General features: G+C 39.8%; 1 protein-coding gene across 1 annotated transcript in view; it reads left to right on the top strand.

Moving 5' to 3' along the window:
* LOC149302702 (glucose-fructose oxidoreductase domain-containing protein 1) overlaps positions 1-13,092 on the top strand; it is a 37,040-nt gene extending 23,948 nt beyond the window's left edge. Inside the window, exon 2 of the mRNA XM_089482281.1 lies at positions 12,173-13,092. Coding sequence (XP_089338407.1) covers positions 12,173-13,092 — 920 coding nt within the window. The remainder of the gene's footprint in view (positions 1-12,172) is intronic.
* Positions 13,093-15,115: the final 2,023 nt, after the last annotated feature.

Here is a 15,115-nt window from a genome sequence, read left to right as displayed (position 1 = left end):
TTTTATTTTTTTATTTTTAAAGCGTGCCCAATGACTGCATTTAAAACTTTAAGTCACTCATAAAACTTTAAAAATCAATATACGAAACGAGCCTTTGGGATTTAATCTGTTATTGTATTTAAATGTTCTAAGTGAAACTGCTTCCTAATTCTAGAGTTTGTAGGAGACTTAAACATTTAAATTCCATTATATTACAGTGCGTCACTTTGGTCAGCTCAGCTTCTTCTAGAAGTTCACTGGGGTTGATCTATCATAATACATAGCAATATGGTTGAAGTAAAAAGCAAGAGCCAGCCACAACATAGGAGCTGTCATACTACTGCAGAGTACTTCATAGAGTCGGATCCTGTGCACAGCATGGTTGAGCTCCAATATACACAGCTTTAATCTTTTTTTTTTACATATTTGTTAGGCTATGATGTCAGTTTTCACAGTTCTACAAATTAGATTCTATAGATTCCAGTTCTAAGTATTTTGGTTTTGGTGTCTAATTATTTTAAACCTTGAAAGTCTACTAAATCATGGAGAATAGTGTTATATAGTTTTATTTTAACACTGAACCTTGCAGTTAAAGCTTTGAAAATGGATGGATTAGTTATGATGCAAACAATGTTTATAGGCTATGATCTCCCTTTTATTCTAGGTGTTTGTGTGCAAGACCTTGCTTTCTTGTTACTGTGTTTTTATGCGAAAATAAATCTTTTGCTATGTTTAGAAAATGTTAGTTCCTTTGTTCTATACCAGGGGCGTCCAACATGCGGCACCTTGAGGTGCGGCCCGCGTGAGATCGGCAGCCAGGGATCACAAGAGCCCTGCTGCTTACCTGTGGGAGGGTCTTTTGTGCTGCAGAGGAAGCGGAACCCAGCAGAGTCACGTGACTGTACGTGATATCACATGATTCTGCTCCAGTCTTGCTTCCTCTGTGCAGTACAAGTGAACGCAGAGGGAGGCCGTGCCCCCTGCTGAAGTCTGTGAGCAGCATCGAGAGAGCTGCAGTGCAGGTAAGGGGGTGGGGGAGGTTGTTTGAATGAGTATGCGTTAATGAGGGAATTAATCTGTGAATGAATGAGTATATGAATGAATGAGTGTGTGTGATAGCTTGGATGTGTAAGTGCTGGAACCTAGGCATGATGGGACTGTGATTGCTGTTAGCAATCACACTCCTATCATGCCAAGTCAGCCAGTACATGCTGAAACCTTGCTAGCTGCCCCCCTTGTGTATTGATGCTGCCAGCAGTATGGGGTCTGCACATCACTTACAGCCACCCTGTACCAGCGTGTACTGGCTGACTTGGTATGATAGGAGTGTGATTGCTAGCAGCAATCACAGTCCCATCATGCCTAGGTTCCAGCATTTACTGGTTGCCTGGGTATGATATAATGCCAAGTCATATTGTTGATTTTTTTTGTCCAATTGTGGTGTGTTACTTACTTTTATTAAAAGTGTTTTTTATTATTTTTAAAGGTAGGGGGTCATTTTCGGTTTCAGCTAAGTAAACCCTGAATTCTCGGTTTTGGTCCAAAATTTTCATTTTGGTGCATCCCTAGAATAATTTCATAGAACTATTTCATTTTTAATTATCCTGAATCCTGAATTTGTAGTCACAAAACTTTCTAGGCCCAGAAATCAGTGAGGGGAAAAGTAAAGGTTTTGTGTCATTTACTTTATTTTAATCTGCATATCTTATTAAAGGCCATATTTTCTTAAAGTGAAAAATGAGTGCACGTATACAATTCTGATGAAGTGGCCCACTGCAGAAAAAACTTGGACACCCCTGTTCTATACTTTTTGTATGCATGGATGTGCCATAGGTCAGGCTATTTGTCCATTCTCAAATCTTTCAGTTACCTAGCGAGCTTTCTCTGTAGGTGCATGCAAAAAAAATGGTTAAGTCCAAATAAAATATAATCCTGTATTATTTTTAATAAACTTGTAATTAAATAGTTTGTTTCAAGAAGTAGTTGTATAACCTGCCCTGTAAACTATATATATCATACAGCCCTGTGCTATTGTCTTTTTATACACCTACTTATAATCACAAGATAAAGCACTTCCATGTAAAAGCACCTTTAACCTCTTCACCTTTGAGTCTATCCAGTCTCATTAGGAAAAATCTAGTTATCGTTAGAAACTTCCTAATAGCCCTCAAGGAGATATTACTCTACACTTAATAGTTATTTCCAATGGAGTAAATAAAAGCATGTGCAATTACTGATGTCACATTTTCTTACATTAAATAGATTATACAGATGTGCTTTAATGGGATAGGACCTTTCAAAGAATGTCATGAGAGAGAGGGTGAGAGAGAATTAACGTTTAAGTTCATTGCTGTCTCAGGAGAGCACCATGCAAATACAATATTTTCTTTTAAAAAGCAGATTTTGAGAACGCTATCCATCTATAGTACCAGGGTTCAGTTTTAACAGGAAATATGTGGTTAACTAATCTTTTGTAATGTATTGCATGTAAGCATGGACAGTTTGTTTTAAGAACTTCTTTTGAGTATCTGCATGTAATTTTAATCTCTATTTTGCCTTAAGTATATAGAACTATACATACACTTCCATGTCTATGCAAAATCCAATTAATACGATCAAAATAGTGTGGTCTAGCTAATAGTCAAACAATATACCACTATAATACTGTGTGTATACAGTTGTGATCAAAAGTTTGCATACACAGAAATAATAGGTACAGAGGTAATATATGTACCATTTTCAAAGAAACCATGAGTAAGCAGGTAGAAAACATTTCTTATGGGATTCATATTCAACTGTAGGTTGTAACAGAATGGCGCAATCATAAAACAAAACATGGTAACAAAGAAAAAAATTAAATGACCCCTGTTCAAAAGTCTGCATACCCTTCTTAATACTGTGTATTGCCCCCTTTAGCATCAATGACAGCATGCAGTCTTTTGTAATAGTTGTCTATGAGGCCCCAAATTCTTGCAGGTGGTATAGCTGCATATTCGTCATGGCAAAATGCCTCCAGGTCATGCAAAGTCATTGGTCGTCTTACATGAACCACAAGTTTGAGATCTCCCCAGAGCGGCTCAATGATAATATGGTCAGGACACTGTGATGGCCACTCTAGAACCTTCAACTTTTTCTGCGGTAACCAATGGAGGGTCAACTTGACCTTGTGCTTAGGGTCATTGTCGTGCTGGAAAGCCCAAGAGCAACCCATGCGCAGCTTTCGTGCGGAAGGATGCAAATTGTCTACCAGTACTTTCTGATAACATGCTGCATTCACCTTGCCATCAGCTTTCACAAGATTCCCCCTGCTTTTAGAGCCCCCCCCCCAAAAAAAAACTGAGCTACCACCACCATGCTTCACAGCGGGGATGGTATTCTTTTGGCTATAGGCCTTGTTGACCTCTCTCCAAAAATAGCGCTTATGATTTTGACCATAAAGCTCTATTTGGTCTCCTCACTCCAAATTACAGTATGCCAGAAGCTGTGAGGCGTGTCAGTTGTGTTGTCGGGCATATTCTAACCAGGCTTTTTTGTGACATTGGTGCAGTAAAGGCTTCTTTCTGGCAACTCGACTATGCAGCTCATTTTTTTTCAAGTATCGTCGTATTGTGCTCCTTGAAACAACTACACCGCCTTTTTCCAGAGCAGCCTGTATTTCTCCTGAGGTTACCTGTGGGTTTTTCTTTGTATCCCGAACAACCCTTCTTGGTCTACCTGACTTTTCCATCTTTATAAAGTTCCATTACCTTGTCACGCAGGTCTTTTGACAGTTCTTTCCTGCTCCCTATGGCTCGTATCAAGCCTGCTCAGTGCATCCACGTGACATCTAACAAACTAATTGACTATTTATACAAAGACACTAATTGCAATTTAAAAAGCCACAGGTGTTGGAAATTAACCTTTGATTGCCAATTTCACCTGTGTGCGTGTGACCTTGTGTGTCTGTAACAAAGCCAAACATTCAAGGATATGTAAACTTTTGATCAGGGCCATTTGGGTGATATCTGTTATCATAATGATTTAAAAAGGAGCCAAACAACTATGTGATATTGAATGGCTTAATTTTTTGTGCATGATCTTTTACATTTTCAAAATCAATGCCAACATTTCACAATTTCTGCCAGGGTATGCAAACTTTTGAGCACAACAACGATATTATATATTTTTTCTACCACTGGTCAACCCAAGCAATTCCTATTACCTTTATCATGGTATGTAACTGAGACTGGAAAGGGAGGGCCTTTTCCTGAATAGTCACCCTAATCTATTGAATTAGTGGAAATCCCACCCTGATATCCTGTAGATCTTAAACAGAGTTATGTAGAGTTTAGAAATGGCATTATACTCTTTATTACATGGACCTGAATGTGACATTTTCTGTTTTCTATCTTGAATGGACATTATTTTGTTAGCTGGACTCTCTTCAAATTATTGGTTTATAATATATATTTATTTATTGTGATCCTGCACCCACACAGGGTACCAAACAGCACGGCCCTCTAGGGTATTAACGCCACATCTCAGTTAGGTAATCACCCACGATTTATTTGTAGTCCACGTATGAAGTTATTTACAGGATTACATAGAACACAAATTCCCTACAAACAAAAGCCTAGCTCGTCTGAGCGCTTATTAACATATAACTCCCTCACTACTAAGGGTCTAAACTAAAACAAAACGTAATCCCACCAACCTCTTTGATGGTCTCTTTTGTGCATAGCAAGCTCTGCTGCTTCCAAACAAACTCTCTCTCCCCCTCTGTCCAACAGGTCAGGGTATATTGCAGTCAGTGCAGCTAATTACCTGCAGCTGACCAGTGCATTGGAGTCAGCTTAAACTCCCGGCCTGGAACCCGTGTCAGTCCAGGTGCATGTAAACTGCGGGGTGGAGCACCAGCCTGCCCTATATGTCGTATAAAACCCTGCAAAATCGAGGGGGAATGTATACCCCTTCCACGACAACACCCCGCACCTTGTTACATTATTTATTTATTTATAATGTGTGGGGGCCTTTGGCATCAAGGAGAGCCAACAGGTGGAACTGCTTTTGGTGTCCTTTGGACAGACTTGATTGTTTCCCTTTATTTATGTAATCATTGCTGTGTGAGAGCTTCAGATTGGTAAGCATGTTAGGCAGTTAGTGTCTGATGTCTGTTTCATTAATACTTTATGAAGGTTGTAGTTGTCCTCATATATGGGCGATGGATTAATTCACTAAAGGCATATGTGGATGTGGTTCATTGGTGAAGTATGGGCACTGGGTGTCTAATAAATGGGTGCTTTTAACATATTTCTAGTTTCAAGGGTCAGTTTCTACCTGTGATGATGGAATTAAAATAATATTGATGGTTCACAGATATTAGAAACTTCTTGTTTTTCACATTCATATGTGACTGTTAATACTAATCACCTATTTTGTGCATGGAGGGTAGTAACCACCTAGAACACCCACTCATCAGAGTAGTTTAGATGCTTGAACACTCGGTGTTACTCATCAGAAAATAAAGTAAATTTGGGATACTGTAAAAATCCCAGGAGGGTTTTATAATAGGAAAAAGACTGACAGATTTATATATAGCTGTTCAATTTGTAACTAAGTTAAAGAAGAACGGGGTGTCCTCTTGCTGTATAAAAAGGATCATGTTCCCTGACATTGAACCTTGTTCACATGGTCTGTGCTTCTGCCAAAAGCTTCCGACAGTGTGTACTGAGAGTTTATACAGTCTATTAATGAGCCTCAGATATAATGCTTCATTCCCACGCTTCACAATTTGCATTTCCATCCTGCTGGATTATTTAAAGGGAAAAGTTAGTTTAAAAAAAAAAAGTAAAATACATCTTTTAAACAAGACATGTTATAACATGCTACAACATGCTTACAACATGCTTCATGCTGCATATCAGTAAAGCATTCACAAGAGCGTAGAAGGGAACTTACCGTATTTGCCCAAACTGTATTTGGGGTCTAAAAACTGGGTGTGTCTTATAAAGTGGCGGTAGATTTATTTTTTTTACTGAAAATAAGCATCTGCAGGGGACCTGCTGATTACCTCTGTGTTGCTCAGCAGTGTCTCTTGTTCCGTCGAGGCGACACAGGAACCCAGTAGAGTCATGTGAATGTGCATCACATGACTGCTCCGTTCCTGTTCCTGTTCGAGCAACGCAGAGGGAAACAGCGGCCGCCACGGAAGTCTGCGAGCGGCACCAGAAGATCTGCAGTTCAGGTTAGGGTGGGGGAGTAAATGAATGAATATATGTGTGCGTGTGTGATAGCATGGATGCGTGTGTAGGGGGCACAGGGAGGCTGAAAGTGATGTGCATGTACTGGCTGCCTGAGCATGATAGGAGTGTGATTGCTAACAATTGCTAGCAGCTAACATCAATCACACTCACTTTTTATGCATATAATCCATCTTTACCATCTTCTTTCCATGACTGAAAACATACATTTATAGACGGGGATCAGGAAAAAGCTAATCTATTAAATATATTCTTCTCTGCTGTATTCACAGAGGAAAATGAAATGCCAGGTAATATACAGCAGGATGAGATAAATGCCCCAGTACATGTCGCCTGTCTAACCCAGGAAGAAGTGCAGTGCCGCCTAAAAAAAATCAAAATAGACAAATCACCAGGTCCAGATGGCATTCACCCCCGCGTTCTAAGGGAGTTAAGTAATGTAATAGACAGACCCCTATTTCTAATATTCAAGGACTCTATAGTGACAGGGTCTGTTCCCCAGGACTGGCGCATAGCAAATGTTGTGCCAATATTCAAAAAGGGGACAAAAAGTGACCTGGGGAATTATAGGCCTGTTAGTTTAACTTCTGTTGTGTGTAAACTGTTTGAGGGTTTCCTAAGAGATGCTATTTTGGAGTATCTCAATGAAAATAAGTGTATGACTCCATATCAGCATGGGTTTACAAGGGATCGGTCCTGTCAAACTAACCTGATCAGCTTTTATGAGGAGGTGAGCTCAAGACTGGATCGGGGTGAATCGCTGGATGTCGTATATCTTGATTTTTCCAAAGCATTTGATACAGTGCCACATAAAAGGCTGGTACATAAAATGAGAATGCTGGGGCTGGGGGAGAATGTGTGTATGTGGGTAAGTAACTGGCTCAGTGATAGGAAACAGAGGGTGGTTATTAATGGTACATACTCTGAGTGGGTGACTGTTGCTAGTGGGGTACCACAGGGGTCAGTTTTGGGTCCTTTTCTTTTTAATATATTTATTAATGGCCTTGTAGAGGGATTGTATAGTAAAGTATCAATCTTTGCAGACGATACTAAGCTCTGTAACGTGGTTAACACAATAGAGGACAGTGCACGGTTACAAATGGATCTGCATAGGTTGGAGGCTTGGGCTGGGATGTGGCAGATGAGGTTCAACACAGATAAATGTAAGGTTATGCATATGGGGAAGAAAAATCCAGGCTGGGAATATATATTAAATGGGAAAAAACTGGGGACGACTGACATGGAAAAGGACTTAGGAGTTTTAGTTAACAGTAAATTTACCTGTAGCGACCAGTGTCAGGCAGCTGCTGCTAAGGCAAATAAAATCATGGGGTGCATCAAAAGGGGCATCGATGCCCACGACAAGGAAATAATTGTACCACTGTACAAGTCACTAGTCAGACCACACATGGAATACTGTGTACAGTACTGGGCACCAGTGTACAAGAAAGATATAGTGGAGCTGGAGAGGGTTCAAAGATGGGCAACCAGAGTAATAAGGGGAATGGGAGGACTACAGTACCCAGAAAGATTATCAGAATTGGGGTTATTTAGTTTGGAAAAAAGACGGCTTAGGGGGGACTTAATAACTATGTATAAATATATAAGGGGGCAGTACAGAGATCGCTCCCAGGACCTATTTATACCCAGGACTGTATCTATAACAAGGGGACATCTTCTACGGCTGGAGGAAAGAAGGTTTCTACACCAGCACAGACGGGGGTTCTTTACAGTAATAGCGGTGAGATTATGGAACTCTCTGCCAGAGGAAGTGGTAATGGTAAACTCAATAAAAGAGTTCAAAAGGAGCCTGGACATGTTTCTTGAAAGCAATAATATTACAAGTTATGGATATTAGATTAATAGGGACAGAACGTTGATCCAGGGATTTATTCTGATTGCCATATTTGGAGTCAGGAAGGAATTTTCCCCCTGGTATGGGGCAATTGGCATCTGCTTCATAAAGGTTTTTTGCCTTCCTCTGGATCAACACAGTAGGGACACAATCAGGGCCGGCCCGACAATGGAGCCGAGTGGGGCAACCGCTCCAGGCGGCACTTTTGAAGGGGCGGCACTTTGCCGCCCCAAGCCCCCCTTTTTTTTTTTTTTTTTTAAAGCGAAAGAGAGAGAAAGGGGCGCCGAGTGGTTTTCGCTTACCAAGCTGTCAGTACCCGCTCGGCGCCCCTCTCTTCCTCCTCTGCGGCGAGTCTTCCTGTTCGGTCTCGGTGCCGGCTTGTAATGCTGAGTGCCGGAAGATTTCCGGCGCTCAGCATTACAAGCCGGCACCGAGACCGAACAGGGAGACTCGCCGCAGGACTGCTGAAAGGTAAGTACAAGAGGGGGGGAAGGGTAGATAATATGGGGGGGGGCAGGGACGGAGGGAGAGGAAGGGTAGATAAGGAGGGGGAGGGGCGGCATTTTAAAATTCGCCCCAGGCGGCATTTTGCCTTGGGCCGGCCCTGGACACAATATGTATATAGGTTGAACTTGATGGACTTTGGTCTTTTTTCAACCTTATGAACTATGTTACTATGTTACATTTCTAGATAAAAAAGGCAAAACAAACACTGTTAGGAACAGACCAACCATCGAATGAGCAGAGAGACTGGGTAGTAGGGTATTCCATGTTAATAGCGCGCTTGACTGAACAGTTTTGACTCTATTCTGAGGCTTCATAGCCAACCTGTTGCCTGCAGAATGGTTACCTTAAACCGCTTAAAGTTAATCGGTACTTGACCTCTCTTCTACATTATCAGCTGAAATATTTTATCAAAAATACTAGATCTTCCAATAAAAAGGATGTAATATAAACACTTATGAATATAGTTATTCATCTCTAAATCATCTTAGGCATCTGTTTGCACAGTTATCACAAAACCCATGTCATTTTATTTGGGCTAAAACATAACCTGCCTTGGAGGCTTGCCACAATTAAGAGTCCGCTTACAGAGTTAAAGAAGCCGGCTCACTTGCTTGGGCCTTACAAAAAGATGCGGTAATAACAGGTTTGTGAGTCACATACTGTTAATCCGTAACTCAAAGTCTTTTTACAAATAACCAGTTTGTAGCATTTAGCCTGTGTTAAAACATAGCTGACAGCTTGCTGCCGGTTTCCTGCTATATTTCACTCCGGCAGGATGTAATTGCACTGTTTATAAACTACTCATAATTGCAGGATAATAATGAAGCGCCACTTACACTTGTGGCCTGCAAGCGGTCTGCAGGAAGCTGATGACTAAAATTATCTATATTAATAAGCGAGTAAAAATAGTGCCTTTGATATGCAGAACTGTCACTACCTACTTTTCCTTCTAAAGACTGTTCTGAACACTGTGAAGTTGCACAGGCACAGTGTGGCAAACAGTCACAAACCTAATTTATTGTAATATTATGCACCATATACAAATTTAGAGCATGATATGGCAGAATGTACATTTAACAAAAAATAGGCCCCTTTTACTTTAACCTGACCTTGGCTGGCATCTAGCAGGTAGCTAATTATAGTCTGTATAACCCATTTCCAATTGTGACACTGTAGGAGCTTAGTTATGTTTACCGCAATTGCTTATCCTCTATAAAGACATTCGTGGCTGAGGATCATGGACAATGTTAGCCGAAGGGGTTACCTCTTGAAATATTATTGGAATTTTCAGATCTATAACTAAAGTGAGACTTTTCGCTTGTTCACATTTCATGCTTCATACTTGTTTAACCTTCGCTTCTTTGAAACGACACACAATGGCATCAGTGGTATGGCTACTTGTTGGTTCCTCTGGGAGTAGCAGATTAAGAAATGTAGTCTGTAGGGACATTAAGATAATTTATTATTATCACTGACACGGTACTCCATACAAGCTGTGGTTTGCTTTTAATGTTTAGTGCTATTTATGTCATATTAATTTTGGAATTACTAAAGCAGTGTTCCCCAGCTTCAGATGCTAACCACCACCATTATTTTTCTATGCTGTAAATTAGACTTTGAGCTACTTTTAATGAACCAAAGGTTATTTTTAGGTTGGACATTAAATTTTTAAAGAGCGTCTTGCACAATGAGTTCTTCAGGACATTCATGAAAACTTGAGAAAAGACAATACCGTATTTGCTGGAATATAAGACAAGGTTTTCTCAGAAAAAAATATTTTTTGCCCTCAAATAGAGGTATGACTATAAGACTAAGATCCAGATCACCCCAGGGCACTAGAGTGGACCGGCATTCTACTATCTGGCAGCCAGTGGACATCTGCACAAAGGTTTCATTTGCATGTGAATGAAATACACATTATGACTAAATTTATATGGACACCTGCCATCACACTTATATTAGCTTGTTGGATATCCCATTCCAAAACGATGGGCATTAATATGGAGTTGCTCCACCATTTGTGGTTATAACAGCCTACACTCTTCTGGGAAGGCTTTCCACAAGAGTGTGTGTCTGTAGGTATGTGTGCTTATTTAGCCAAAAGAGTATTTGTAAGGGCAGTCACTGATGTTGTATGAAGAGCCGACTTGCAATTCATCTCATATATGTTCAGTGATGTTAAAGGGCTCTATGCAGACTACTTCAATTCCACCACACCAAACTCACCAGACCATATCTTTTATGGACCTTGTGCTTTGTGCACAGGAGCACAATCATGCTGGAACAGCAAAGGGCCATCTCCAAACCTGTGCCACAAAGTTGGAAGCATACAATGATCTAAATGTCTTTGTATGCTGTAGTATTTACATTATCCTTCACTGAAACTAAGGGGCCTAGACCAAACCCTGAAAACAGCCCAGAACATTGTTCCTCCTCCACCAAAATTAAATAAGATGCTATGCATTCCAGTTGACAGCATTCTCATCACGTGCACAAAACTCATAACGTCCATCAAACTTCCAGTTTGCATCACTACAGAAAATATGTTTCTATTGCTCCAGAAATTAGAGGCGGTTAGTTTAGTGGTAGTGTGCTTTACACCACTCCATCCGATGCTTAGAATTTCGCATAGTGATCTTCGGCTTATGTGCAACTGCTCGGCCATGAAAACCCATTTCATGAAGCTCCCGACACATAGTGCTTATGCTGATATTGCTTCCAAGGACAGTTTCGAGTGATGCTATAGACTAGGACAAGATATTTTTACATGCTAAGTGCTTTACCACTCTGCAGGCCCACTCTTGAGAGTGTGCGTGGTCTACTGTTTCTTGGCTGAGCTGCTGTTGTTCCTTCAAAAAAAGGTGGACCAGGGCAGAACTAGCAGGACAGAAATTTGCTGGGATGTCCACTCCTGGGAAGACTGTCTTGAATATTTTCCACTTTTGAAAAATCTTTCTCATTGTAGAATGATGGACTTTCAATTGTTTGGAAATGATTTTAGGTCTTCCTAGATTGATGGGCAGCAACAATTGCTTCTCTAAGATCATTGCTGATGTATTTCATTCTGCCATTGTTTTAACACCCACCTGAATGCTCCAGACCAACAAACTGGTAAAACTTTGCTGCCTTTGTAGCCACTTACCATTTACTTCTACCCTTTTCCACATATATCAACCATCAACTCAACTAGCCCTGCCACCACCTTCCATCTTCATAAGGGAGCTTGGCATTGGGAGACTTCTGTGCCAATATATATTCTGCCTCAACCTGTACTCGGTGACACATTGATTCTCGTTGTGGACTTGAAAAAGTTTGGTTGGCAGGCTACTCAAGGCGCTTCTCAAGGGAAAAAATTATTCTAAGGGAATTCATGTTAAATGTCTAAATCAAATAGTGGTATTTATAACTAGGAACAAATTTTGTCCATAGTTTTTAATATTTTGTACCATGTTTTATTTCTATTCCTTATTTCAGTACTCATCAAAGATTCACTACCCATTGGTAATTCTTAGGAAAAAGTGCAGAAGTGTCGTAAATAAATATAATAATGTGAAAGATATGCTTTGCTGATATATGTTTTTTCCCCACACAGGTATTGGTAAGAATGTGATTTGCGACAGAACAGCAACACCTCTTGATGCTTTTAGGATGATGTCTGCTGCCCATTACTACCCCAAGCTCATGAGCATCATGGGAAATGTCCTGCGGTTCCTTCCTGCATTTGTGAAGATGAAGCAGATGATTCAAGAGGGGTATGTTGGTGAACTCCAAGTCTGTGAAGTGCAAGTTCACAGTGGCAGCTTGTTGGGGAAAAAGTACAACTGGAGCTGTGATGATCTCATGGGTGGAGGTGGACTGCACTCTGTTGGTAGCTACATCATTGACCTATTAACCTTCTTGACCAACCAGAAAGCAGTAAAGGTCCATGGGCTCCTCAAGACTTTTGTGAAACAGACAGATCACATAAAGGGTATACGACAGATAACTAGTGATGACTTCTGTACATTTCAAATGGTTCTGGAGGCTGGTGTATGCTGCACAGTCACTCTAAACTTTAATGTTCCAGGAGAATTCAAACAGGATATTATTGTTGTTGGATCAGCTGGCAGGCTGATTGTAACGGGAACAGACCTTTATGGACAGAGGAACAGTTCATCTGAACGTGAATTACTTCTAAAAGACTCCACACCTGTCAGCAACTCCCTTCTACCAGAAAAGGCCTTTAGTGACATCCCTTCCCCATATCTCAGAGGGACCATTAAGATGGTGCAGGCTGTGCGACAAGCATTTCAAGACCAGGATGACAGGAGAACATGGGATGGAAGGCCACTTACAATGGCTGCAACTTTTGATGACTGTCTTTATGCTTTGTGTGTCGTAGACACCATTAAAAAATCGAATCAGACTGGTGAATGGCAGAATATTGTGGTAATGACAGAGGAGCCAGAGTTAAGCCCTGCGTACCTTATTAGCGAAGCTATGCGCAGGAGCAGAATGTCTTTGTACTGCTAGCTTTCGCAAAACAGGCAATGATTAGAATAATTAATATTTGTGAATATGTGTTTGAAAGGTATTCCAAACAACTACCACCATAGTGGATGGTGCAAATGTATGATAATATATGTATCTTTGTATAATTGTGTTATTTGAAATGGAATGGATTATTCTCTTTCCATAGCACATAAGCTGTGAACTTTTATTGAATGTATTTTACTGGGGTTTACACCCATGGAGATATATACATGCCTTGTAAATTAAGAAAAAGCTCTCGCTCTGGACCATCCCAGGATTGAGTTTTCCTGTTTGACATGGATTTTCTAAGTTGGTGGGTACAAGGTGAAAAACAAAGTTTGGGTCCCATAGATATGGCCAGTCACATTTGCATACTATGAGCAAATCATTAGAAATGCACACACATCCTTTTAATATTATACTACCGTGTGCCAGCATTATACTCGGGGGTTGTCAAAAATGTATACAATATTGGAGGCAAAAAGGTAAATTTGTAATTGGTTACTGGAGGAGTACAATGTCTGAGATTTTAGCTGTCTATAAAATTCTTCTGTGTAGGCTGTTACTTTTGTGTACCTTTTCCTATTTGTCCAGTCGATACACTGAAGTACATTTAATGTATAACATTACTGCTAGAGTAAAATATAATTTGTTAACAGCTCTTAGACAAGCCTTTCTTCCCCAATAAAACCAAAACATGTAAGTCTTTGTTATTAAACATAAGAAAGAGAGAGCCACATTCCAAATTTATCATTCACATTTTTAAGTAAAACCAATTCTTGGTGATGTGTAACCTTCAAGAAGCCTATTTTTCAAAATAAATACTAGGAAGAAATTTGAAGCAAAGCAGATTATGAGAAATCATCTGCATGGTTACCTAACCTTGTCTCCAAGGGTTATCAATAGATTATCTTTAAAAGGAACGGTGCAGCAACATATAAGTCTGCTTTTTGGGAAGGGTGGATGCTTCACTTTACAGAATGTTTAGATTTTGAAGTCATCTATGTATAATACATGTAGAGTTTTTTATGCCTTCACAATGTTGATGTTTCAGAATTTAATTGTATTTTCTTAAACAGAATTAGTGTTAATATTCACCAGTCAACATCCAAGAAAATGATAAATGAGGATAACATTTCCTAGTGTGAGCCAGAAAAATATGATCAGCAAAGTTGAAGGCTGTAGTTTTGGAACTCTGCAGAGCTGCAGTACAAATACAAACTAATACCAAATCAGTGACTCCACTTCTTGTACTACTGGCTAGTTTTTATTTTCAGCCCATGGGTAGCTTTTGTTACCCTTGTTAGTGCCTGGGATGAGAAATCCATGTGTTCCTTCTTCCTGTGGCACTGAGAAGATAAAAATGTCCCAAATTTATCACATATTAACATACCGCTCTCGCCATTTTAATTAGTGAAGTAGGTTGAGTAAATCCTCTGAGATTGGTATTTTATAATACTTGGATTAAAATGCAGTTTTTAATCTGGTTTATTCACTGTTAATTCCAAACCCTGATGTTTCGTGACCTGCATTCTAGACATTGGTAAGCAATTAGAATGTTGCCTTATTATTATCACTATTTTGCTATGGAAGCATGTGCTGTGAATGAAGGTATTCTTCCTTTTATTTTAGCTGTGTTTTCATTGTGTCTCCCTAACTAGTCTAGTTTTTAAGGAAAAAATGAACTACATTATATATTGTACATTAAAGGTTCAATTGCAATTCACATGTAACGTCCATGTTTTGTCTATAAAACGTATTTCTACTCTCCTTGTCTGAATTTAAAGTTGCAGGGTTGTTGGTGTGTGGCTTTAATATTCGACAACCTGCAGCTCACCAGCTGTTGGAGTTATCATGGCAGCCGTAGTTTACCGTCATTTTAACAGCTGTTGGTTGCCCAAGCTTTTGCATGCTAAAGTGCATGTTCAACAAAATATATTTTTATTAGTATGTAGAAAAGGCTAACCGACTCCTGTTTAATTAATGTATCAGAGGATAGCCATTTTTAAAAATTAATAATGAA

This window comes from Sceloporus occidentalis, unplaced genomic scaffold (assembly GCF_023333645.1).
Source record: "Sceloporus occidentalis isolate IW3139 unplaced genomic scaffold, rSceOcc1.0.p SCAF_18, whole genome shotgun sequence".
Taxonomy (NCBI): Eukaryota; Metazoa; Chordata; class Lepidosauria; order Squamata; family Phrynosomatidae; genus Sceloporus; species Sceloporus occidentalis.
This window is presented reverse-complemented; position numbering and strand designations above follow the sequence as displayed.